Below are 27641 nucleotides of genomic sequence, written 5' to 3'. Positions count from 1 at the left end.
AGACACAAGATCTACCCACCCGGGAAGAATGGCAGATGAAGGTGATGGATTACATGGAACTGGCGGAAATGACTGGCAGAATCCGAGACCAGGGAGAAGAGTCGGTAGAAGAAGGTTGGAAGAAATTTAAAGACTATCTACAGAAATATTGTAAAATTAAGGAATGTTAGAAGGATGCTGGAATGAAGTTATGTGGTTTTAGCAGCAATGTTACAAAGGAGTAAGTAAAAATGGATTGTTAACAGGTGAGAATGTAAAGTTACAATATATTAAGATAAATTACTAAGATTAAAACAAAGATGGAAAGGATTTGCTGAATTAACTAATTGAACTAGAATACAAAAAAGGGAGGTGTGAGGAGGTCAAGGAGATAAGCAAATGAAAGATAAGATATGGAAAGATTGACTTGTTTATAATTGTTTTTATTTTTCTGTATTTTGTATTTTTTGTTTTATTTTGTTTTATTTTTGTAATTTTTTGAAACTTCAATAAATATTTTTTTAAAAAATGTCCATAAATTCCCCACTCAAGCATCCAAGGCATAACAATGCCCCCTCCCTTCTCAGACAAACAGAAATGCGACAATGTTTAGTGGCAGGTACCAAGGGTAACATCAGCTGATGTTTTGTTTCATAACTTCAGGTTGAGTGTTGGTGCCACTCTCACACTCAGGATTAATAGTCCAAGCCTACACATCTTTAATACTTCAAAACTAACCAAACAGGAAAGCATTAGAGATGTCAAAACACCACTCTTCAGCACTTGTTCTCATATTATTTTTGACAAGGGGTCGATAAAAGTGTTGCGTGAGTATGCATGTTAATATTTTAAAATGCAATTTCCAAAACTCCACACTGCTAAAAGACTCAGACCCCACATTGGGCCTTTTTTTCCTCTGTATAAGATTGCTAGGAAATGTAAATTAAACAGTATCTGGAACTCAAAATGTGCAGTTTGACATTCAGCTAAACTAAGGTTTTCTGTCTGGGCTTTACGCTTTTGTATATAAAAAGGTGGGACTGCAGCAGCCTGGCCCAGAGGTTTTCTACTGAGAGCAAATGGGAGTATCTCTAGAAAGCCAGACGCTGCATACATACCACACAATCAAAGCACATCACCCCCTGCCCCGAACCCTTATCCATCACTAAACTATCTTTTCCAAGACCCTTCCGAAACTGCAGTTCCCAGGGGTGCCAACTCTATGGGGCCAAGCTGTCTTCGCCCTTCCCAATATCTGTTGGCCAGGAGCCAAGCCGCCTCAATGTTAAGGAGGCAGAGGAGGCGCAGAGCTAAGCGAAGAACAGCTTCAGTGGTCAGCTCCTCCTGAGCAACAAAGAGGAGGAGCTACAGGCCATTGAAGTCACACTGTGCTGGGTTCTGCACTCGTCCTCTTCCAAACGATGCAACTTCACATGGCATGCAATGGGCCCCCTCAGTCTTGGCACCTTTGGTGGTTCCCATGATTCTTTAGGGGAATCATGGTGGACTCTCCTTCCTTGGAGGTTTTTAAGCAGAGGTTGGATGGTCATCTGTCATGGATGCTTTAGTTGAGATTCCTGCATTGCAGAGGGTTGGACTAGATGTCTCTTGGAGTCCTATCCAACTTTACAATTCTATTATTCTATGATTCAATCCATGTGCTTCAAATGTATGGTGTGTATGTGGCCAGAGTGTTCTTAAAGAGTGGTTCAGGGACCAAAACCATTACAATGAGTCCCAGGTCTCTTGGCCCATTCCCCCCAACTTTTTTAAAAAAATATTCTGCTCCTCTGAAAGCCGAATCAAATGTGCATGCAAATTAGCATATTCAAATTATATGTACATTTGTGTCATGGGCTTGTCAAAGTCTTTTGAGGACCTAGCAGTTCAGAAAGATAGCGCAGATATCCTTAATTATACTGCACAGTGTGTCCTGGCAAGCAAAACCCAAGAATGCTCCTTATTTTTTGCTCCCAGTTCACAGAAAAAAAATCGGCAATTAATTACTGTCTGCATACACTTGCATACTGCCACTTACGTTGTATGCCAATTCAATTTTAAAAAAGTCACTGCCAAAAACACCTTCAATATTATAACAATAGAGGGAATGAAGCATATAAATGTAGCCCAGTGTTATCTGGTGGGAGGGGAGGACTTAATGAGATGCACTGTACTGTTAGGGCCTCTGTTGTATGCCAGTTTTTGTTTTTAAAAGATTCATTATCCTTGACATTTTGCCAATCAAATTATGAACTACTTTGGGGGAAATGCATAATAGCATTTCACCTTGAAATTAAAAGACTGACAATATAGCTGCTGTGGTTTCAAGAACTGAACTGAGCAGGGACAGTGGACTGCAGACACAACTCTCTCCACCTTTTTGTGTGTGTTCATGAGCAATTTCCACTCTAGGAAGTGGTCCTTGTAATGTCTCCTCCCCTCTTTAATATAGGGAAACACAATATGCATTTTGAAATCTGCTTTAATTCTGAAGTGCAGTTGTTTCTAGGTTGCAGCTTCCTTTTTCCTTGTTTTCACAGGTTTAGCCTTGGCAGTGTAGCGTATTTATACATCAGTAGGCTCCAAATCAGTCTGACGAACTGCAACAGTTGGGAAGTGATAATTCTTCTAAATGCAAGCATATATTTGCCTAATAGGTTTGGAAACGTTTTAATTTGATGTGAGCTACAGTTGCTGATAGTTTGTTCAAGCTGAGAAACAAATGTTTCTTTAATAATAGCACTTCTGTGACAACCTAAATACCCCAGTATTGGTTTTACTTTGGTTTGTTGCAACATGCACCTGATGGATTTCCTGCATTTGCAGAGGAGCTGGATGACCATTGAAGTCCCTTCAGTTCTATGATTCACTGTCTAGATATTAGCAGAAAGGGGAGCTAATTTTTCTTGTAACCTCTGAACAAGAGTGGTCATAGCATAGTGGCTGCATTCAAGATGGGGGCTTAATTTTCAAGGCATTCTTAACCTCCTCTTGTGTCCTTAGCACACCCATCCGAGGACATGTGATTGTAAGTTTAGGTCTTTATTGGCTAAGCACACACCAACTCCTGATGTAGAAGAATCACATGCACAACTCCTGCTAAATGGCTGGCTAGGCACCTCCTTCTTCATACCTGTTCCTAGACCTGACCCAGACAGGTGTAGCAGTGCCATGACAATGTCAGTATTTTCATCCCTCCCATTGCAAAGATCACCAGATCACGTTTGTTTTACTTTCTGCATCAGAGAAAGGAGAGGGTGGAAACCACTCTTCCAGACTTCCGCCCCTAGCACTGTGCTGGTTTTTCTTTGATCTGTCTAGAGACTAGGTGGCAGTATGAGAGAGCTGGCTTTCTCGTGCATGTCCGTTATGTTCTTTTGTTTTGTTTAACCAGTAGTAATAAAATTAGGTACAATGAAACCTCCACTGTTTTGCTTCCACTGCTCTGCTACTATTGAGGTGCTCACAATAGTAAATGTGAGTCCACAGCACCAGGACCTGTTCCAGAGGAATGCTGTGCTCTGCTGTTCCTGCGTTCCTGTGATCGGAAGGTCAGCGAAGGTGCTCCTGACACCCAACTCATGCAGGCGCTGAAGACGTGGGCTCTATATGGGTGTATGGACAGACAACACCTCCATTAGTACATTTAAACCCCCTCTTCTGATGTGACACATGCAAGCAACTGGCAAGTTCTCCTGCACATCAGCTCCAGCTGCTTGTGTCACTTTAAGTCCCTCCTTGTCCTGGGAAACGGTGTGGGAGGGAACAGAGGAGATTCTAATGATATGGCTGTCTCTAGGATTGCCTCTTCCACCTCTGTACCTGCCTGCAATTCTTCCCCCGCCTCTTCCTCTCCCATCTGACTGCCTTCCCCCTGCCTCATGGTTGGCACAGTATTCCACAAATCGCTGGCTTTCCCCCCTAGATCAACCTCCTGCCTCCTCTGCCCACCCTTCAGACTCTTGCCTGTCCTTGACATCTTGTGGCACACCAGTACGTCTTAGCACACACGATTCTGGAAGTATTGCATGGGCATACGGACTGCCTCTCTGTAACTCTGCATGCATCTTCATAAATGTAGGTAATCAAGGGATGTGTTTCCAAATGGCACGAATAAATTTAAAAATGGCATAAATACATTTTAAAGAGTGCAACTTTAAATGGTATGATAATATTTTAAGATGCCATGAAAACCTGGAAATGTTAATTATATATACGCCTTGCAAACACATATATAATATTTAAACAAGTCCCAGCTTGTCTCTGCTTAGATCACAAGCTTGGCTTTTGAAAATGTTCATGATTTATTAGCTATACATGTATTCAGTTAAGGTAACCTTGCAATGGTGGTTTGCTTCAGAAATATTAGTTTTCGGAAGTAAAAGAAACTACTTGTTGGACCAAATAACAAAGGGAACTGTACGGCTTCAGCAACTGGAAATGATATATTTCTCCAGCGTTATATCAAGTCAGCTAAGCTAAATCTTATTAGCCTTTGCTAATACAGTTGAAGTCCCTAATATGACAACACTTCCTAGGTGTGTTAGAGAAAATTTAATCTGTTAAAGCATCTGCGATGGCACAGAACTTATTGTGTGAGTGTATGATGTGATTTTGTAGACCATATGGAATAGCTAATTTTCTTTTCTTTGTGGTCATCTGGTGCTGTATCACAGACATGCTGCACATGGAGAATGTTAACTTAGGGAAGAGAACACCTGTGTAATATCTGAATGTTTGCTATTCCTTGGTGTAGAAGTTAATGCAAGTCCTTTTATGCTTCAGTAGTAGCCAGTATGCTGAGATGTTCTAAAAGGCACCAAAGGCCAGTACATTTAATTCAGGATTATGCCTCATTTTCCTCTTCCTAAGCATAAATGTATAAGTAAATGGTTTGGATCCAGAGAACCACAAGCAGAAGAAGGTTTCTGAAAGGTGTGGCTGAATTTTGATCAATTCCCTTTACTACAGCAGCTCTCTGCACCCCATCTAGCATCACAGAGGGTGGTCTCTCAGCCCTCCAGAGAGGCTTTATGGGGCTGCATAGGGCTGCAGGAGGAAGGGATAAGAAAATCCCCTTTCATAAACTTCCTTCTACTTTGGATCTGAGCCTATGTCTGCAAGAATACAGTCATGTTGACCATGGTTAAGCCTAGGTAGTATTGCCACTTGACCACAATATATGACCAGTTGAGGCCAATAGGTCAAAATAGGTCTCAATCCCTAAGAGTACATTTGTGGTGGCCCTATATTAAATACCATTCATTTTAGCTTCTCGGTTTTCGGACTTGTTTTGTTTTGTTGCACCTGATAATTAGAACCAGTTAGTAAGTGCTGAAACCATGTCCAAGGTTGGAGGACGGTTGCTTCAGATGGTCAGTTTGCCAAAATATATCATTTGCCTCTACTGTATGACAAAACCATGGCTGTTATTTCAGGAACAAAGGGAGGGGTAGTTTCCAGGCATATTTCCATTTCTTGAAAGCATCTTCGACATGCTGAGTGACTATAGTCATAAACAATTAAAAAGGGCCTGCTGGGAAGGGGTGATGAAACTGAGCAGTCCTTGCCCACCAGGAGATCACTATGGTGAAAAAAGAAGTTAAAATAAGTTAATTGTTTCATCTAGTTCCTGGCAGACAAGAATCAGCATCACTCATCCATTTATACACCCAAAATCCACAACTGAATAACTGCCAGTAACCTCTGAGAGAAATCCAGGAAATTGCAAATTTGCATACATTAATATATTTGCATAAATTCAAACACCAGGGCTCAGAAGCATGTGCTTTCCATTTAAAGTTATGTCATAACAAACTTAATTGTAGGGGAATAATTGCATGAGTTTGCAGAGACCCATAGTGCACAATAAGTGCTGCGCACAGTATAAAATCCCAGTAATTAAGAATTGGTAATGAAATGTCTTCTGCACTCGTTTATGGTACTGCTTCTGCTGTTTTTCCATGGTGAGCACAAATAAAGTCAAAACATCATGGGACAGAGAGGGAATTCACACATCCCCCAGTTTGAAAACCTTTACTTTCCAAAAGTAGAAAAGACACAATAGAGAAGGAAGGGCTGTGGTGGTAGAGCACATGCTTTGCATGCAAAGAGTTTGCAAATTCAATCTCAAACATTTCCAGGTAGAACTAAAAAGACTTGTGCCTGACACTCTGGAATAAACCAACTCTCTGCCACTCAGAGAAGGAACAATGCTCTGACTATACGTATGGCAGCTTCCTATGCTACATAATTATGTATAATTATTTGAGCGGACAAGACCAACAGTGGGTCTAGTGATCAAGAAGGCATTTTCTGCACATGCTGTAGAGGGAATTGAGGGGCAGACAGAGCCCATCAATTTGGGAGGGTACCCCATCTAGGAGAAGGGAAATTGTGGGATATATTTGGGAGAAGAAATGACTGAGGAGTTAACCCTACTCAAATCTGGAGTGGCGTCCCTAAGGCAGTTGGATGGCACCTTGTATGCCTCTATCTGGCAATTCTTGCAGTGAAGCTAGTGCCAAACACATTGCTCTGCTTTCCTTTGGACCACATCAGTGAGGCTGGGTGGGGGGTCTTGTCATCTGGGCAGCCCAGGACCACCATACATATTGCCCAGGAAGGTCACTTTGGTGCTGCTAATGCACCTGAAAGAGTGATGGTTAGGGTATTCCCCATGTTTCTTACATCTTTTTAATAAAATGAAAAAAGGGTAAGTACTGGGATTTTAGAAGCCATACCCTTAGAATCTAAAAACCATACCCTGTCTCCATTCTCATCCTAATATATGTGTTGCGTAAGCTGCAATTCATCTCTGTACATATTGAGAGGCACCATATTATTACTTTTGACATGACACAAAGCAAATCCATGGCACAAAATTGGCACATGATCCAGCAGTCTTCCTGAAGCAAAGCAGATCTAGGCTTGGGAAGCCAGCAAGCAGGACTAGAGTGAAACAGCCCTCTTCTCTCAACAACAAGTATTCAAGGCTTACTGTTTCCAACAGTGGAGGGACAACATAGCCAGCCAGGAGTCAGGGACAGTGGCAAAAAGTGTCACAGTGAAAGGCTCTTCCAAGCCCCCGTGATCTCAGCCAGTGCCTGATTTTGCTGACTGCTGGCATCGAGTCTGGTGAAAATCCCTCTGAGAAATATTACTAGTCCTGTCAAAGCTCTTCAGGCCATCTCCGCTTTCCATGAATTGTTGAATGGTTTATTTAAATGTAAAGGTTCATCATTGTTGCACCCGATGTGTATGTCTTTAAGGGGCCAGAGCAAGGGCCAGAGTAAGATAACGAGACCCAGCTTTACAGCTGTGAAGCATAGCAGGTGCTGCTGAGTTGTATTTGATTAAGGTGTGTCAGCATTTGGGTGTAGTATATAAGGAGCAGCACCTAGCTCTCCCATTACCCTGGGGGATGGGTTGGTGGTTGGGTCTGGTTTGGTTGTTAATGTATTTAGTGTAAAAGGAGTTTTTGTTTTTCTTATTAAAACCTAGTTTAAGTTATTTTTGAGTCCTTTATTTTTTAATGCATGGTCTCCCCAGCAAGCTCTCTGCGCTACTAAACTGCAAACAGCCAACATCTTTGGTTATGGGCCCAGCTGCTGAGTGGATGACTGCATATTTTTGGACTCTGAGAAAGGTTTGAAAACTCCTTCTCCTGTTAGCGTAGTTCTGTGGGTCTGGAAGAGTGCCAGAATGGTTGACCGGGTTCCTGAAGCTGAGAAGGCTCTGGTCTTCCCACAGCTAACAGATGAGAACTATAGTTTATGGTCTTTTCGGGTGGAGGCGCTTTTGACCTCTAGAGAAGTATGGACCTATGTAACTGATGACCCTCCTGACCCTGTGACTAATGCTTGGTCGAAAGGAGATGCAAAAGCCAGGGCGATAATTAATTTGGCAGTCAGCGACCAGCAAGTAGTCTATATAAGAAATAAGAAAACTGCCAAAGAAATGTGGGACAGTCTTGCAGCAGTGCATGTTAGAAAAGAGTCAGCATCAGCATTGACATTTTTCAAGCAGTTGTACCAGACGAAGTTGCAGCCTGGTGGTGATTTGGCAGCACACTTGAGACGTCTGGAGGCAATACGTGGTGAATTAATTCGAAGGGACATGGAGATACCTGATATTCAGTATGTTTTTATCATTCTTTGTTCCCTTAACGAGGACTTCGATGGTATAGCTAGCCAGATATCTGCTGTTCCACCAGCACAATTAACTGTGGAAGGGGTAACGGCAAGATTAATGGGCGAGTTGGACAGAAGGGAGGCTTGTGCCATAAACACTCCTATTTCCAGAAGTAATGAGGAACGCCATATGCAAACCTGTGGTGATACAACTGCATTTAAAGCTGCAAAGCGTTGTTGGTTCTGCAATAAACAAGGACATTTTGCAAAGGACTGCAGATCCAAAAGAAAGCAAAGTACTCCCAAGCCTGTTTCTGTTCGTCAGTCACGGTCGTCAGCCCAGCAGCCGACATCGTATAGTAGAGACAGAAACGAGCCGCGAGTTTTCCATGCTAGGACAACAGATAGTAAAAGACTTAAACGTGCCAAGTGGAAGTCTTTTGTTGTGGACTCAGGAGCATCTCAGCATATTTGCAACGATCGAAGCTTGTTTATTTCTTTCGAAGAGGAAATTGGTAATGTACATTTAGCCAATTCACAAGTCTTGCAGTCGCTTGGCAGGGGTACCGTTAAACTTGACTCTTTAAACATTACAATAGCGAACTGCATTTACTGCCCGTCAGTGGACAATTTATTATCAGTATGGTGTTTTGCTCGTCAAGGCATAACTGTGCGTTTCTTAAAGTCAATGTGTGAGTTTTTTGATGGGAACAAACGTCTATTATATGCCCGGGAATCTGATGGTTTATATAGACTGTATTTTCGCACCTATTCCCAATCGCCTATAAATTGCAGAGCAGCACAGTCAAGCCAGGGGTTGAGGAATGTAAGGCCACATTCCGGGTGTGTCCACGAGGCACACAGAATTCTGGGACACCTGAATTTTGCTGATGTAATTAAGACAAAGAATATTGTTAATGGCCTCAACTTAAAACCATGTAAATTCTTTATGCAATGTCTATCCTGTTGCAAGAATAAGATTAAGGTTGCACGCAAGGGTAGGTGCTCAGATAGAAAAGTAACTGAGCCATTTGAGCGTGTACATTGTGATTTAGTTGGGCCACTCCCACCATCATTAGGAGGTTCTAAGTACTGGCTTACTCTGATAGACCAGTATAGTAGATATTGTTGGACTTATGCAATAGCTGAGAAGTCCCAAGCATTTGAGAAGTACAAAGTTTTTTGCAACTGGGTAAAAACGCACTTTAACAAACCAATTAAGAACCTATTTTCTGACCGGGGCGGGGAATTTGTTTCTGAGGATTTTGAGAAATTCCTGGAAGCGCAGGGGACTACTCATGAGTTATCTTGCCCCTGAAGTCCCTGGCAAAATGGGCTTGTTGAAGTTGTGCAGCGTGACCTACAGGCAGGGGTTAAAACATATCTGCATGATGCTAATCTGCCCAAAGACTTTTGGGCTGAAGCGCTTAATGCGTTTTGTTATGTTAAAAATCGCAGTTATCATTCTGGTTTAGATGTCACCCCCTATGAGAAGCTGTTTAAAAAACGCCCTAATCTGAAATACCTACGCATTTGGGGTTCAGATGTAATTATGCATTATCCCGCTAATCAGAAATTGGGTGAACGTAGTGTCCAGGGAAAATTAATGGGCTACCAGCAGGGGGCGTACAGAATTTACATACCAGCAACTGGCAAATTTCATATTACCAGAAGCATGATACAAACTGTAAATTGGAATGGAGTTGCTGTCTTCCAAGATACTGATGGTATAGATAATACTGAGGAAGAAGAGGAAGAAGCAGCAGCAGCAGGAAATGGTGCTTCTGAATTAATGGAAAAAGACAAAAAGTCTGTTGAATCTGATTTGTTTGATGATTTAAAGTCAAAGGCACCCGAGGAGAGGTTAGATTCTCTTGAGTTTTCTGACCGTGAGCTTAGCCTACAGGCATCTCTTCAATCTGACAATGATTTACAACCTGAAACTAGTGGTTCACTTAGTCCCATTAAGTCTGAGGAGTCTGACTCTCCTTCCGGACTGAGACGTTCAGATAGAAAGAGACAGAAGCCACAGCGTTTTGCAGATGAACATTTTAATACTGTGTATGCCAATAAGGCAGTTTTTGAGCCAAAAAGCTACAATGATGTTCAGAAATTACCTAAGCAACAAGCTGCAAATTGGTATAAAGCTATGAACTCTGAGATAGCTTCTTTAAAAGAGCATAACACTTGGTCTCTTGTACCACAAACCCCAGATATGAGACTTACTGATTCAAAATGGGTTTATAGAGTTAAAATGAATGACAAAAATGAAGTTGTAAGGTACAAAGCAATATTAGTTGCTAGGGGTTTTCAACAAATTCCAGGCGAAGATTATGTTTTGTGTTATTCACCAAGTGTAAAATATGAAACAGTTAAGCTTTTGTTAAAAGATGCATCACAATGTGGAAAAGCCCACTGAGCAATGTTTCTCTGCTCTTAAGAGAGTGGTAATGTATCTTAAACATACCAAACATTATAGGTTGCAGTTTACATCAAGTATTGACAAAGGTTTTGAAATTTTCTGCGATGCATCTCATGCAGTGGAACAAAATAATTGCAGGGGTGTGTCTGGTATGGTGTTTTGTTATAACGGTTGTCCATTTGAATGGAAGTCCCAGACACAAACCATTATTTGTCTCTCCACAACAGAGAGTGAATTATGTGCATGCGTTCAGGCCACTCGTGATGTAGAATGGTATCTGCAAGTATTTGCAGACCTACAGATGCAAGTAACACTACCAGTAAAAGTTTACCTTGATTCCCAGAGCGGACTTGCTATCCTGTGTTCAGAGACCAATACGCAGCGCACTAGAGTCTTAAGGTTACGTTTACAGTTTGTAAGAAACTAATTGCTGATGAAATGATTGTATTTGAATATGTTCCAGGTGACAATCAAATTGCGGACATTTTTACTAAAGCACTTCCAAAGGTTACACATGAAAGACATGTACAAAATATGCTTTATGTTTTTGTTCCACAATGATGAACCGCAGGGGAAATGTTGAATGGTTTATTTAAATGTAAAGGTTCATCATTGTTGCACCCGATGTGTATGTCTTTAAGGGGCCAGAGCAAGGGCCAGAGTAAGATAACGAGACCCAGCTTTACAGCTGTGAAGCATAGCAGGTGCTGCTGAGTTGTATTTGATTAAGGTGTGTCAGCATTTGGGTGTAGTATATAAGGAGCAGCACCTAGCTCTCCCATTACCCTGGGGGATGGGTTGGTGGTTGGGTCTGGTTTGGTTGTTAATGTATTTAGTGTAAAAGGAGTTTTTGTTTTTCTTATTAAAACCTAGTTTAAGTTATTTTTGAGTCCTTTATTTTTTAATGCATGGTCTCCCCAGCAAGCTCTCTGCGCTACTAAACTGCAAACAGCCAACATGAATGTCTCACCAAAGGAGGAATCCCTTAACTCACTCCCACTTGGGCAAAGTTCTGGTGAATACTTAAGAGTAATAAGAGTATGAGAGAAAGAAAAAGACAGCACCAACATGTTCATGTAAATAGACCAGCTATCCACATCCTGATGCCCTTCAGATACACCAGACCTTGCCCTTGTCTCACCAGACCTTGCCCACATTCCCTGGTCCTGCCTCCTTTGTACATTCATTTGGAAAACTAAATGTGCACTTAACTGCCCTTACATAACCTTTACCTTTATGACTGAGGACCTTACCAATTCAAGGACAGTTTATACAGATGTAGAAGTTTTCTGACCCAATGCATATAACAGGCAAGATGGGGCTAGCAGGCACAATCATTCTGCTTGATCGTCTGCATTCGGAAAACATCTGAACACTGCTCTAAGGGAACGTCTTGGAAAGCAGATGATGCAGTTCTACGGCTGAAGTTAAACAGGTCTGTTTATCAAAGCAATTACATGAAATGGTCCACTATAGGTCTGTAATGAAATCTTTGCCTCTCTGAAATCTACCCCATCTGCCCAAATTGGTATCAAGCACTGTTGACTGTATGTATGTGTGTTAGGGATGAGTGCTGGACCGAAATAATATATGCTAACTTTTGGTTCACTGTACATATGGTGCTCATATTTCTTGTTCTTACCACATATGTCTCTCTCAAAAAATCTTCACTTCTGACACCTTCCCTTCCTGCCCTACTCGTCCTCTTCCTTAATCCCCATCCTTAAATTACTTTGCTTCTTTCCCCCCAATGAAAATTCAGTTTTTAAATGTGAGATATAACACTAGCATGACAGTTGGAGACAACTGCATTGTTAATTCTGCTTTATTACCTTCTCTTTTCTTTCTCTCTCCCCCCAGTTCTGTCTTCTTCTTAAAGATTGTGATAAAACTGAGGAAGGAACTGTTCTTTATTCTTCTGTGACCTTGTCAGGTGGTGGCTTTTCAAGGAAGGTTGAGTATAGTTTCCCTGAGGATACTTTTATGGTCAGTGCAAGAAGCCATCCAACAGATTTACATGTGTCTGAAGCACAAGTGTGCAGACCAGAGAAACAGTGGTGAGGGAAAGGGTTGTCCTATTTGCCGTCCTCGAGGCTTCTGGGAAACTCACCCAACCTGGAACTCAGAGCTGAGAGAGTGTTGTGGGGGTGCATTAAGACTCATGCTCTTGACAATGGGATGGGAGCAAAATGGGGTATCTATTTCAGAAAAAAGAAGCAGCAGCAGCAGCTGTTTTCTGATTTTTATAAAGTTGAATTCCAAGCTGATGTGAAAGAGATTTCATCTATCACTACTACTAGTAATACTACTAATTTTATTATTTATACCCTGACCATCTGGCTGGGTTTCCCCAACCACTCTGGGCAGCTTCCAGCACATATACAAACATAACAAAATGTCAAACATAAAGAACTTCCCGATACAGGGCTACCTACAACAAACCTATGAGGATGCAGGAGAAACCCCTACTGAACTCAGAAAGACCTCCTTCTAAGCATACATGTATAGGATTGAGCTGTTAGAATTAGTGTGGTGTCAAAAAATTCTCCCATATCATTTTCCTGACCACTCTCCATCAATAAGTGAGAAAATAAAAAGGCAAGAAAAAAATCCCTGGGAAATTCTCCTGAGTCAAGTGTGGAATTTTTGTTGTGTTCATCTTTTGTGGTGGACACAGAGCTTTTGTGGGTGCCTTTCCTTTCTTTCTACAGTTCATCTCAGCTCTGAACTCTGCAGTTCCTGGGCTTCCCACACTTAGAGCTCAGGGAAAGACATTGTGAGGTAACGTTTCACATGGCCTTTTTTTCAGATCAGCAAGCCTATGAGCAGCCAGGGAGGCTGCAGATTGCTGTGGAACATCAAGTGGAAACCACAACCTTCAAAATCTAAATAAATTCTGAAGTACCCTGAGAATGAAGTGGAAAAATGGGAGCCTCTTTCAGAAGGGAATTACGCTTTTGAAACGTTGACATACCACTAGTTCAACTATCCTGCAATGCAGGAGGTTGGGCTGGATGAACCATGGGATCCCTTGCAACTCTACAATGCTATAATTCTATGATTCTATCTCTATGATTTACTATTCAACATACTTTTTGTGAAGCTGCTCCCATGGCAGGACCTGAACGTGTGTGTGTGTGTGTGTGTGTGTGTGTGTGTGTGTGAGTGTGTGTGTGAGAGAGATACAGGAAACAAACATGCCTTTGATTTTAAGTAGAGTTAATCCCTGTTCTTCGAAGAAATGTTTACAGGATTCTTGAATATGGACCTCAAGCAGCCATAGAGTGTTTCTGTTCAAATACTTCAAAGCACATACTCCGCAGTGTTTGCGAGTCAAAAATTAATAAATAGGTTAAACATAAATAGAAGCCAGAGAGAGACAGAGAGAAAGAGGAGGGAGGGAAGGAGATGTTGGTTAGGAAAAAGAAAAATGCTATCTGCATCTGATCTGGAAGGTGATTATTTTATATAGGTATATGCCTCATACACAACATATCTGCATGGTTTATTAGTGAATTCAATATGCGGATGAAGATTGCAAACAACTTCTTTCAAATGGTACATCAGATAATAACCATGGGGCAGTTTCCTCTGACACAAATATCTGACATACCAGGTTTTATGGGCAGTTAACAGTAAAATGATTATAGAGCTATGTACAATGGGGATATATTTATACATTTCCCTTCAAAACTCAGATGCTTAAGGCAAAGCCCTGAAGGCTTTGCTTAGACTTTTCAATCAGGTTCCAATTAGCAGAATTTTTTCTCACTCTGCTTTAGGCTGAGAACCTGATCTTTTTTTTAAAAAAAAACAGCAACCCCAAAACTGGAGCAACTATGCTTTCATATATAAAACTGATGTCTTATTTTAAAACTGTTTTGCACAAGTAATACATTTGAAAGTGGTGTATCTTGCAGGGTAAGTTATCCTGATTACAATGCTTCAAGCACTTCTGATAATCTTCCTTTACTTCATCCCTTTTGGCCAATGGATGTAGAGATGGCTACCACCTTGGATGGATCTACCTGCAATTACTGCAGTGGCTCCCCATTTGTAAAATGCTCTCCCCAGGGAGACTCACCTGGCGCCTTCCTTACATATTTTTAGGTGCCAGGTAAAATCATTCCTCTTTCCCCAGGCCTTTGACTAATTAAACAATATACTGCCTTTTAAACCTGGGGAGGGATTTTTGTTTGTTACTATGCTATGTATTTTTGTGTTTTTATATTGTAAACCGCCCTGTAATCCTCTGATGAAAGGTGGTATAGAAATTTAATTGATTAATAATAATAATAATAATAATAATAATAATAAACAGATAAATGATAGATGATAGATAGATAGATAGATAGATAGATAGATGATAGATAGCTACTGTTAGACTGCACTTCCCATCAGCCCCAGGCAGAGTGGTCAATGGGAATTATAGCTCAACAACATCTGGAGGGCTCCAGGCTTCCCATCCCTAAGCTATATGGAAGCTCCAGAAGTGGAAGTGCCAGATGTGGTGGTGGTGGTGGTGGTGAACAGTAGGAGAGTCTATTGCCCTCAATCAAGCTCTTCTGATAAGCTTCCTGGAAGTTCCCAACTAGTCACTGTGAGAAATAGGATGCTGTTCTCTGATGCAGCAGTGTTCTCCATATGCAATTCTAAATATATGCTCTCCCCCCCCCCCACTGTTTTGGTAGAATTTTATCTAGTCCCTTAAGTAAGCTTTTAACAAGGTCAGTTTGTAAGCTGTGACCAATGCAAGGTTTAGGCAGATCACTGTCAATATCCAAGGGACTGATGTGAAATGGAAACGCTTATCTGGACTGGAACAAGTGAGAATCAAACTGAATCTCCAAAGTGCCTTAAATGATACCATCCATGCACCATGTTCTTAAAGCAAGGCTCTGCTTATTATAGTTCTTTTTGTCAGTGCTGTAAGTATGGAGCTCATAGTCCCTTGGACACTTTTCTAAAGCAGAAGCATGAGCATCTTTCAAAGGTCAACCATGCTTAATCTGATAGAGTAGGGTAAGGGCACTTTTTAGCGCTCCAGATGTTGTTTGACTCCAACTTCCAGTGGTCAAGGTCAATGAGAGCTGTTGTCCAGCAACATCTGGTACAGCCTTGTTAAAGAGGGAATTAACAACTGTTATGTTTTATGCCTCTGGCAGAATGCTGCACTCACACAGTTTTTAGATATGTGCATAATATTAAGTAACTAATAATTTTCTGCTAATTAATGGTTCACTTTTCTTTTGCCTGAGGCCACCTCACCTTGCCTAATGGCAAGACTGGCTCTGTTTAGAACTACTGGATTTAATTGCACTTAATTCTGAATTTTGTTTTTCATTAACCACGACCCTTCTCAAGCCTTTGGGAAAGGGTTGGCTGTAGTTTAAATCATATAAACACACCCTGTATATTGCATTGTAGGTGCCCAGGCAATGGCCTGGCCTGGGCACATACAATGCAATCCCATGCACATACTCTTGGATAAAATACCAACTGTTTCAGATGGGCTTCTTCCCTAGTAAGTGACTGTCGGTGGGATTATAGCCTTAGCCCCCATGCCTTTCCAGTGACACTTGAGTTAAATAATTTCTAAAATAAGATAGGCTCCGGTTCATGAGCATAAATACATTTGTGACAAGCTGTCTGTGCTGCTCTGTGCTTCCTGTCATTCAGTAGCTCTTTATTGTCACATGCAGGGATCCCTTAGCAGTGCTTTGAAGGACTGGTACAAGTGAAAAGGAGCACGGGAAGGCCAGGTCCAAGCTGAGAAATGTGGCAAAGAGTGATGGCACCAGTTATTCTTGCACTTGACAGAAAGCCCAGAGTGGCTTCATCTATTTCCACATGTAAATGACAGAGAAAGAAAAAGAGGAAAGAAGGAAGGAAGGAAGGAAGGAAGGAAGGAAGGAAGGAAGGAAGGAAGGAAGCTTGGAGGGGGGAAAAGTCTGCCAGAGGTTAATGATTTACATAAACTGCAGTTCAGACTTCGCAAAGAAAAATCTGTGCACTCTCTCATCCCTGGTTCAGTAGATTTGCATGCCCTTTTCTAATGATCTAGCCCTTCAGCACTGGGTAATCCTTCCCAGTCCCAGTTTAGTGCTCATGCAAAACTGAAGCACTCTGAGGCAGTTTAGAGCTGGCAGATGAATCTCAATGTGCACTGAGAAAGCATAATGGCCATTTAGTACTTGTTAAAGGAAGCTGAGAAAATAAGAGTGAAAAGAGAGAGAGAAAAGAAAAACAGCACTTCTATCCAGCCATTTGGGACCAAAAGAAAACATTGCACAATATGGTTGCATCCTGCTAGTGCAACTAAGGTACAAATGAAGGAAAATAAATATTATTCTGAAAATAAAAGGTTTCTATTTTTAAAAAATTCATCTATACTACATACTTTTAGAGATACTGTTTTGATGAGGGTGTGTGTGTGTGTGGAAATGCCTTATTCCCTTGATCTTGATGCTGTGTCACAGTTCAGTGACTGTCGGAGACTGTGGGAATAAGTACAATCGGCAAAATGACACAAGGGGTCACTAGGGAGCCTTGCTGAAGGCTTGTTTTTGATTTTTCTTAGTTCATAAAGTGCAGAGGAGCAGGACAAGGGTAGATGTCTAAAGTCACTACTCTACCCCTCCCCCCTTTCTGTTGTCAGTTAGGGATCAAATTTCACAGCTAACTTTGAAGCTTGACATTTTTCACACACACACACAAAAAGAAAAAGAAAGGAAAGGAAAGGAAAGCAACCGATCTCAAAGGTTTCTCTCCTCCCCAGCTCTTTTCCAGGGCACTGTCAAGAAAAGTGACTTTTTCCAGACAGACAGCGGCTCTGGGAATTTAACACCTACTCCCACATTTTAAGCACATTCAGGTCTCTGAGCAGTCAGGAGTGTTTAATGCACCTTCTGACCATCAAGGGGCAACATCTCTCGAAAGGGAAACAAGTTGTCAGCAGAACAGAAGTGTGAAAAGGTAGTGGCCAAGTTCAATTATCTTCTGAAAATCTCTACCTGGACATGTGAAATAAAATGCATCACCTTTGTGTACACACGCCATTAAATCCCTACCGACTCCACTGGGATGGCACAAAATCTAGGCCTTTCCTAGCATCAATAACCCTGCTGGTTACTCACTGGAAAATCTATATTGAAGTCAATGGGAATTAGACACTTTCAGTCCTGCTTGGAGATTGCCGTGACAGTGGGTCAATGGAAAGATCTGGAATGGAGTGAGCTTATCCAGCTCTGTCCCTCATTTATCATTCTGACAACTCTGTTAATTTCAGTGCTTGTTCTATTTACAGCTAGCCTTATGGTGAAGCAGTCTGCAGTTGGCCAAGCTCTTAATTTAGGATGTGTGTACCTTATGCATGTAGGTGTACTTTAAAAAACCCCTTTACCTTAAAAAAAGAAAAAGGAGGAGTGATGAAGGGGCATACCAGACTGTGACAGTCTTTGCAGCCGTCTAAAAAGGCTGGGCAAGTCTACATTTTAATGATGAAGGCTATCCTTTACTCGGGAGGTGGGTGGCGCTGTGGGTTAAACCACAGAGCCTAGGACTTGCCAATCAGAAGGTTGGTGGTTCGAATCCCTGCGACGGGGTGAGCTCCCGTTGCTCGGTCCCTGCTCCTGCCCACCTAGCAGTTCGAAAGCATGTCAAAGTGCAAGTAGATAAATAGGTACCACTCCGGCGGGAAGGTAAATGGCGTTTCCGTGCGCTGCTCTGATTCGCCAGCACTTTGAGGTGCTTTCGAACTGCTAGGTGGGCAGGAGCAGGGACCGAGCAACGGGAGCTCTCACCGTCACAGGGATTCGAACCACCGACCTTCTGATCAGCAAGTCCTAGGCTCTGTGGTTTAACCCACAGTGCCACATGCGTGGTGAAGGGATGCTGGAGTCCAAATCTGAAACCTAACTTCGGGCTTGCATGTTTCTGTACAGTCATAATTTGTTGGTCTCTGGAAAATCAGTACATTTACCTAACACAAATTTATCTACTAAGGTACAAAACAGAGTCAGTACCAGCACCAGTGGATAGTGTGTCCTAGAAATGATGATGAAGGCGAATTTCATACAATAGCATCATTGATTAGGAAATGGTAATTCTAGTACTCCCATGTTTCTGGCTGAGTAACACCAAACTGAAAGGTCAGGAAGCTTCCTTGAAGACATTGCATTAGCAAATTATGAAAATTATAAACATCTGAAATATGAAATATCTGGTAACCTACCAATATCTGTGCTATTCTGAAGCTTCAATGTGTGGTACTTTTTTCCATTTAAGGTGCTTGTTTGTTTGTTTGCAAATGTAAAATGGGAAGTTTTGCTCTTCCAGTAAATATGACCACAAGGGACTTGCTGCCTTGTGTTTGTTCTTCATCCACTGAAGGCCTGGGCCTTTTCTTTTTCTTTTTTTTTAAAAAGCTTGATTTAGAAGCTGCAAAGCCATGCTTTTAATAATGCTGCTTATGAGCCTCTCTGTTCTCAAATAGCCAGCAGAAAATATGTGAAGGAAGGAGAAGGGAAGCCTGAGAGACACTTAAAATGACAGCAATCTAAATGTCAAATATGATAAAGGGGGAAAACTGCATGGATACTTCATATTGAGTAGGAAAAGCCACATTCCATATTTTATGGCTATGATGTTACTGGAGAATTATAGTGGTGTTGTGAAATACAGCTACCCAGTGACAAGACAAATGGGATATACATTCTGCACCATGTATACTGCAAGAGTTTTTGAACATCTTTGTCTAGCATTTGGCATTATTGCTCATGCAGCCTGCAATTCTGGCAGATGCACTTAAGCTTCCTGACCAAAAACTTTCTATTTGCTATTGCCCTGTTTGATTATGTGTTTAACCTCGGCTGACTTAAAACTGCATTGATGCAGTTATCTGATCATCTCACAACTGAAGAGTTTCTTCTAATCCTTAGCCTTAGTAAGGTTTTACAGACTATTTTGTGCATTCAGCAGATGTGTTTGGTCTGGCCATTGCTCCAAATAAAATATCCCTAAAAGCATAAGAACTGTAGTTGTCCATGCTTTGGTACAGTGGCGTAGCGTGGGTTATCAGAACCCGGGGCAAGGCAAGTAATTTACACCCCTAACCCGTGGATTTGCGCCCCCTAACCCGTGGATTTGCGCCCCCTAACCCTAACCCCCAAATGTTGCGCCCGGTGCGGCCGGCCCCCCCTGCACCCCCCACGCTACGCCACTGCTTTGGTAACCTTCAGGTGGTATTGCTGCAATGAGCTTCATGTGGGGCAGTCCTTGAGGTTGGTCTGGTAGCTTCAGCTAATGCAACATGTGCCGGGACAACTGTTCACTGTGGCAGGATATTGACACAATGTTATTCCAATGGTGAATGAAATGCACTAGCTGCTAATGAGCTACAAACTTGAAAAATGGTCTTAATCCTTATATACCCAATGGAGCCCTTTGCAGGCCTCTTGCAGAAACCATCATATCAGGAGATGTTCTCCACACAATATAGATATTGGGTCTTTGGTGATGTGGCACCATCCCTCTGGAATTAACCCCCTCCTGTTAAATACTGTCTTTTCAATGACTACTGGGGACCTTGATCTCTTAGGTAGAGACTTTTCCCAGTCTGCATCTGTGTTAGAATTGTTTATAGATATTTTAATTGTTTTGTAATTTGTCTGCTGGCTGCCCTGGGCTCCTATGGGAGGAAAGGTGGGGTGTAAATTTAATTAACAACAACAACAACAACAACAACAACAACAACAACAACAACAACAACACTGTACCATCAAGTAGTTCTGGCTAGGATGTCCTTAAACAAGATTCTTAAGAGTCAGGACTATCACAAAATTCAAAGCACAAACAAGACTGAGCTGCCAAGTAGCCTGCCAAGCTGGGTCTTCCTGTTTTAGGAAGTATTAACAGGGTGAGAGTGGAAGCAACTTGCTTGAGGTGATACAATAAAGACAGGAATTGGTGAAAGATGCAGCAAGGCTTCTTAGAGTGCCCCTAGCATGGTGGCAAACTATCGGGGCTCTGCTTCAGGCAGAAAAATGTATTTGGCTACTATGCAAATCTGAGATGCTGAAGTCCATTTTAAGCAACCGGATTAGTTAATTGGCTGCAGCACAGAACTAGTTGGCACAAAATATGCACCGCTACAATAAATGCATTTTTAAAAAATGAATTTAAGTGTATCCAACATGCTGAAAGAAAACAAACAGTCAGGAAGGAGAGATGATCAGGGGTTTCTCTCTCTCTTTTGATTAATTTATAATGATTGCAAAATAATCTATGCTTCCACATTGGTTTATCGAGTCGTCATCAAAGCTGCAAAAGCAGCTACATACATGGAGGGTCTGCTGGCTCGAAGTCCTATTGGAGAAGGTGAAAGGAAGTATGGGTCAGATAAGTGGTGAACTTTGCTTCATTAATGTCAGAGGGCAATGCGGAGCAAGCTAAAGGTGGGCAAATCTTGCAAGATAACTTGCCCAACCTCTCCAGTTGCACTTCTAGTAACAATATGTTTTAACACTAGAGGTCAATACTCTGGAGGATACCCATGGAACACAGTCTGGTCTAATATACTCAGGCATACTTTTAAGCACTGCACTTTACAAGACTTATATTGATATTAACTTTCAACCTTTAGTCAGCAAGTGGGTATAAGATTCTTTTTGTTAAAATAATTGGGCCTCAAAGGACATATATTTCTAGTTATTCTCAATGGGAATTGGGATAACTAAGGCACACTCTCTCCAGAACTTCTGCATCGTCAGTCATAGCTGAAATAGAATATACAGCTCTGCTGCTGTATTGATCAGTGACAAAATACGCTCATTCTTTCATTCTCTATTTCTCCCTCTCTTTCTCTTTCAGATACACTCTGACACACACAGGAATATACACAAGCTACTGCACCAATTTCATTTGGCTTGGCCCTTGCAGTGCTTCTGAGTTCATGAACATGTAATCCTTTACAGCCCTTAGCAGATTTCTCTCTCTTTCTCTCTCCTTATCTCTTTACCTTTTACAATCCCAGATAAGTTGCTGTGCCAAGTACATTGAACATTATGCCTTTATTTCACATTCCTGGTCCTTCATCCCTGTAATCTCTGGCTAACACCTGCCTTTTAGGATAGAATGCATGATCAGATTTTGCCATTCACACATGCATTTTACTACTTGCTTGTCTTGTTTCCCTTGTCATTGCTTGCTATTGGCGGACTTAGAAGAAAATCTGGTTCAAAACTGGCATTTCAGAAGCAATTTAAGATGAGTTTTGCTTCCTGTTACTTGAGCGTTGATGCAGATATACTGACAGGAAGGAGAAATGTGAATTTAATCTTCTTTCACTGGTAAACACTTATGTGAGGTTAGACAGCTATTTACAAGCCGGTTTATTAAGAACTTAAGCATCATTGAGAAAAATAAATAAAACAGCATCTACAGGCACCCTAAAATGCTGCATAATCTTGATTTATTGCTTTGCTTTCAAATGTGGCACAGCCAAAAAGGCTGTTATGCACAGCACAGCACTGCTGAGTTATATTACATAGGCAAAACCTCTTGGATTTGGATCGAGAAGAGGGAAACTACTTGAATTTGCATAGAGGAACAGGATTTTTACACTCATTACTAACTGGGACCACCTGGGCCTGGCATCTAAATGCCAACATGGAATTAATATGTGTGCATTTGTGTATATCCATGCCTATCCGTCCAACTCTCTCTTCCTTTCTCTATGGCCTTATTTGCACATCATGGTAAACAAAACTATGTTTTACCAAAATTGCACAAACATGGCGAGCTCCCAGAGAGGAACAGGCACCTGCTTTGCTCCTTTCCCCAGTCCTTCTAGCACAGCACCATATGGCATGTCATCCCAACCTGGATCATGGTTAACCATGATCTGTAACCATAGGACAAACCATGGCTATAGATTGTGGTTACAGAGGAAAGACTTCAGCCACGATCTGGGGTTCATACAGCATGCTATGCCAAACCTTGGCTGGGTTGTGTTGCTGTGCTAAAATGAGAACAGCAGGGGTTGTTAGCTCCTCTATGGAGCCAGAATATTTGCATGGTCCTGGTAAGCCAAAGCTTGGTCTGCTGTGATGGTGTGTGCGTGTGTGCATGAATGAATAAGACAATTTCCTAACCATTGCAGTTGTGCTAATTTATCTAGCCTAGGTATTGGGTTTTCCCTGCACCAGTTTAACTTAAGTGATTGTCCCACTGCAACACCTCACTGCTTTGCTATTCTCAAATTGTGCACAGCACTGCACTGTTAAAAGTGCATGCATATATATATATATATATATATATATATATATATATATATATACATACTGTGTGCAAATAAATGAGCTGAAACAAATAAAGCCCAATTCACATGAGACTTCTAAGGCATCTGGTGGAATTATTTTTTCTGAGTAATTAGGCCAAGTGCTGGTACAATTCCCTTATGAAAGAAATCACCTTCCTTGCTAGCCAGTTATTTTTCATTGCTGTCAGACAGCACTAAGCTCCACTTCTCTCTATCTTGTATGTGACCCAAAGTATATTGATTACTAATCTTTCAAAACAAGAGGAATCATATCATTGACACAAATATGTTTATTGCCCATGGGATGTTTTCTAAGTCTCTTAGATTTTTTCAAGATATTAAATGTGGTCAATGAAGTCAATGGGAGCCTTGAGCCCTATGCAGTTGTTATGTTGTGCATGCATTCATCATCCTGAATGGACGTGGAACGTAATGTCTGCCTGTGCATTCAGTCTCAAACTGCACACTTGAATCAAACCACATGTAACCCAGTACAGTAGTAATTTTTCCCAACGTGTGTGGGAAGAACTCAGTTACTGTGGCAAGTTTCACACCATGGTGTGCCTAACCTCCATATGTTGATTGAACATGTGAGAGCGACCTCTTCAAATACATGTTCTGTACATGAGAAAACTGGGTATATAGATTTGCTTGACTCAAGTCTTTGTACATAGTCTGTTTGGCATAGACCAATAAATGAAGGTCAGACACATGAATGCCCAAGATTTATGCCATGATCACTATCCTGTTCACACACACACATATGCAGAAATGACATGTACACTAGGCTGATAAAAACCCACATTTTACATCAAGGAAATCCTTTTACATGATACTGTTTGCCTGATGCATATATGATGACTGCATATCTGCATTTTAATTCTACCAGATAAACCATAAAGATTAGGTTATAATAGGGTCAGCATTCTGTATCCTATTCTTCTTACTCATCAATACTTGTTGAGAGCTAACATTACCTGTATGTCATGGTGTGTCATGGTCTCAGATTTTAGGATTTCCCCTGCTGTCTGTTTTCACCACCAAGTTATGATGAAGCACAACTGAGGAGACGTTTTGTTTTTCCAGCAGTACAGTAAAGAGAGATTACTTATGCAATTACATTTTAAATAATTTATCCAACATAGCCATTAGTACATTTTCTCAAAACAATAACAACTCACCAGATGTTTCATCAACTCTTTCATCTACCACATGGTCTTTCTGGTGGACCCATTCACTGTTGCATTTGAAGTAGATCTGGGTGGCAGGGCTAGCTTTACAGTACAGGTTCACAGGTTTGTTCTTCACGATGTAGGCCTCTTCAGGCTCAATGAGGAAGTGAGGAAGTGGCTCTGGAGGATCCGAAGGGAAGGTTTCTGGGAGCTCATGAAAAAAGTCATCATCTGCAAGAAAAGAAGTTGGAAGGGAAACATTAACAAGCTGTTAAATAAAATTGAATCTGAACTTGAAAGCTGTTTTTCAGCTTTCACTACAAGAAGAAAATAGAGAAGGCAATCCTTACATGAATGATACATATTCTTAGAAGATTGCCCTATGAGTGTTTCGAATAAAAGATATAGCTGATTTTAAGACAGTTTTCGGGGGAATCATTATGACAAAACTGCAGCTATCCTTTCAAGCGGGCGCATTCAATTTTTCCCAACAGCAGGCTCTATTAACACACAGTTACAATACTGGTGACAATGAGATGTACCTGTTTAGATGGATTCGATGTGTACATCTGGAATACTTCTACATGTGGCCTCTTCCTTGCTGAGCAGCATTGATTTCTCAGAATCTTAATAATGTAAGTGTTTCTATAATAATGATAACAGGAGTACGATGGCTTTGCAGGGTTGTATTAAGTTGTTTAACATTGATCAAAACACTTATCTTTTTGCTGTATGGAGTAGCTGACTGACTTACAGGCAAAAGGGCATTTATGTGGTATGTTTGGGTTAATCTCTGTTCACCATCAAAGATCTCGTGGCTGAAGATTATATTCTTCTAACATATGAGGAATTAAATGCAAATTTTAATCTTAAACCATAGTCTAGGTGGCATTATATGCAAGATTGATGCCTACTGATTACAAATTTGGCCTAGCCGAACACTCAAAAACAATGACTTAATAGAAACTGAGAAGAATGAGACTGAGATCATGTGGGCTACTTATACACCTATGGAAGCCTACTGTGGGCCTTTCCTGAATCAACTGAGAATAATGCTGATTATTATTTGGATATTATATATATCCGGAGCTGATGAGCAAAATTCAATGTAGCAAAAAGAATATTGTTCCATCAGTGCAATCATTTATGCTTCTCCCGACACACACTGTTCTGACCTTCCAAAATGGATTTGGGGGAGGTGGGGGATTACATGGAACAGGGAGTGTGATGGGACAGTTGAATCCAGCCCAAGCTAACTGGGCCAAGGGAAGCTGTCTTATACTGGGCCCATATTGCTCAGTATCATTTAATCTTTCCCGGTCCTATCTAGAAATTCTGAGGATTGAACCCAGGAACCTTCTGCATGCAAAGCAGATTCCTGAATGATATCCTTCTTTATCCACTGAGGCTGCATCCATAAAACCCATCTCAGGTAATACAGGTGTAAAATCTCTTACAGAAGCCAAAATCATCCAATGGGAGCAATGAGACTAGTAGTAGGGTTTGTTTAACTTTGGCTGCAACCACAGTGAAGGCAGTGTGCTATTTACAGTGGTACGTCGGGTTACAGACGCTTCAGGTTATAGACGCTTCAGGTTACAGACTCCACTAACCCAGAAATAGTACGTTGGGTTAAGAACTTTGCTTCAGGATGAGAACAGAAATCGTGCAGCAGTGGCGCAGTGGCAGCGGGAGGCCCCATTAGCTAAAGTGGTACCTCATGTTAAGAACAGTTTCAGGTTAAGAATGGACCTCCGGAACAAATTAAGTTCTTAACCAGAGGTACCACTGTACTGTTAATTAATTCTCTTTTCTGTATTTTGCTCCCAGGATAGCTCAGGATAGCCTGACTAGCATGGATAGGTAGGGTACCAGCATTGGATGGAGTCATAACTACAGGTAGGCTGCAGAGCGAGGGGCATCGATAAACATAGGATGAACAGCTGTTACCCGTCACAATGACTACCACTCACAATGACTGGAATCCAGATTCAATTATGAACTCATAATTTCCTTGGGTTGCTTTGAGAATTATGCACAGGGATTGCAATTCGGAAGTGAGCTGACATCACAGACCCATTTCAATGAACCCAAGTAAGTTAACCATAATCCTCCTGCTCTGTGATCTCATAATCAACTTCAGCTTCTTACATCAGTATGGTAATTCCTTTCACTGAACTAAACTGCTGGGAATGAACTAATTTTCAGACAGCCTCATCATTCTCCTTTGTTAGAATCTTAAAACAACAACAACAACAACCATTCCGTTCTTTAAAGGGGAAAATCACAGTGATTCACAGGGAAAAGCTCATCCCGCTGTCTTTAAACTGTAGCGTCAATATGCAAGAGTATCCAAGATGCCCAAGACAAACAGTTCTCACAGTGGTAAAAGGATGAGGGAGCAGTAACTATTGACAGATCTATCAGTAAGAAGCTGACAGTCCTGAAGGCCTTATTCAATCTTCTCTTTTCTGCCTCTGAAGCAGTTATCGTTATAGGCAGTGACCGACGCCGGAGATGATCAATAAAAGCGCCACAGAATATCAAACTAGAAATACTGCAGAAGGTTAGCTCTCCCCTTCGTGTCAGTCTTCATGAAGATTAAATGTCAGTCAACTACCTTTCTTTACACTAGATATACCTATATTTTCCTGTGTCCAGAATTACAGAGGATATGAAAGACTCTTCCTCCAGCCACAGCTTTTGTAGACAGACAGATAAAGAAAGAACAATGACAGATGAAAGGGATTGGATAGATTGCTACCACGATATCTATCTCCATAGCTAGAGTTACACCATGTCTTTATTGGATGTAGGTAAATCAAGAGGGTTTGAGGTTTCATGGACCTCCGGAGCCTCTCAAACTGTATTAGAAGAATGCAAACCTTTCCACAGTCATTTAAAAGCACAGTATTTAACTGTTTATGAAACACAAATCAATAAAAAAAGTACTGTCATTTAAAACAATGTATTAAACCCTTTTTGCAATCAAATCATTTTTTAAAAAAATTCAAAAAGCAATAAATTCATGTTGCTGTATACAGTCACACCACTACTGGGAGTAGTATGGTAAAGAATTGGAAACGCCCCCCCCCCCAAGAACCGGTAAAAAAGCTGCAGAAAGGCTGAAACGTCCCTGAAAAATTTAACCAGTCTGCAACAAAACTCTTTTTTCTTCCTACAAAATCCCTGAGGAAACACCAATTTGACCTCAACATTTTCCTTTAAGTGAACTAAGGTACCAGGGTCTGTTTACACATTGCCAAAAGAGTTATTGGAGTCCTAAACAACTTAGGCCAAGGATACTTTAAGAGGGCTGCCTGAGCCTTTATATCTCAGGAGTTCCCTGGGAAGTGGGTTCAAACAACTCTTAAAATTGTAGCTCTATGAGAGGGGAAAAGGTCCCCTAACAACTCTTAGAACCCTTGACAAACTACAGCTCCCATGATTCCTTAGGGGAAATCTTACCATGTAAAGTTGTATAATATTGCTTTAAATGTATAGTGTGAATGTGACCTAAATTAAGCCAAAGTTTGGTTTAGCATGTTGCTCAAACTGGGAATCATGGCTAAGCTCTCTCCTCAGTAAGTATGAGTCCACACATTCACAGAGTCTTG

At 41.2% G+C, this 27641-nt stretch overlaps 1 protein-coding gene across 3 annotated transcripts in view; it reads right to left on the bottom strand.

Annotated features, from left to right (window-relative positions):
- UNC5C (unc-5 netrin receptor C) overlaps nucleotides 1-27641 on the bottom strand; it is a 305057-nt gene that overhangs the window by 93651 nt on the left and 183765 nt on the right. For all 3 annotated transcript variants that reach the window (XM_053404030.1, XM_053404031.1, XM_053404032.1), the window contains exon 2: nucleotides 24034-24255. In XM_053404030.1, the coding sequence (XP_053260005.1) occupies nucleotides 24034-24255 (222 nt within the window). The remainder of the gene's footprint in view (nucleotides 1-24033; nucleotides 24256-27641) is intronic.

This window comes from Podarcis raffonei, chromosome 9, assembly GCF_027172205.1.
Source record: "Podarcis raffonei isolate rPodRaf1 chromosome 9, rPodRaf1.pri, whole genome shotgun sequence".
NCBI lineage: Eukaryota > Metazoa > Chordata > Lepidosauria > Squamata > Lacertidae > Podarcis > Podarcis raffonei.
This window is presented reverse-complemented; position numbering and strand designations above follow the sequence as displayed.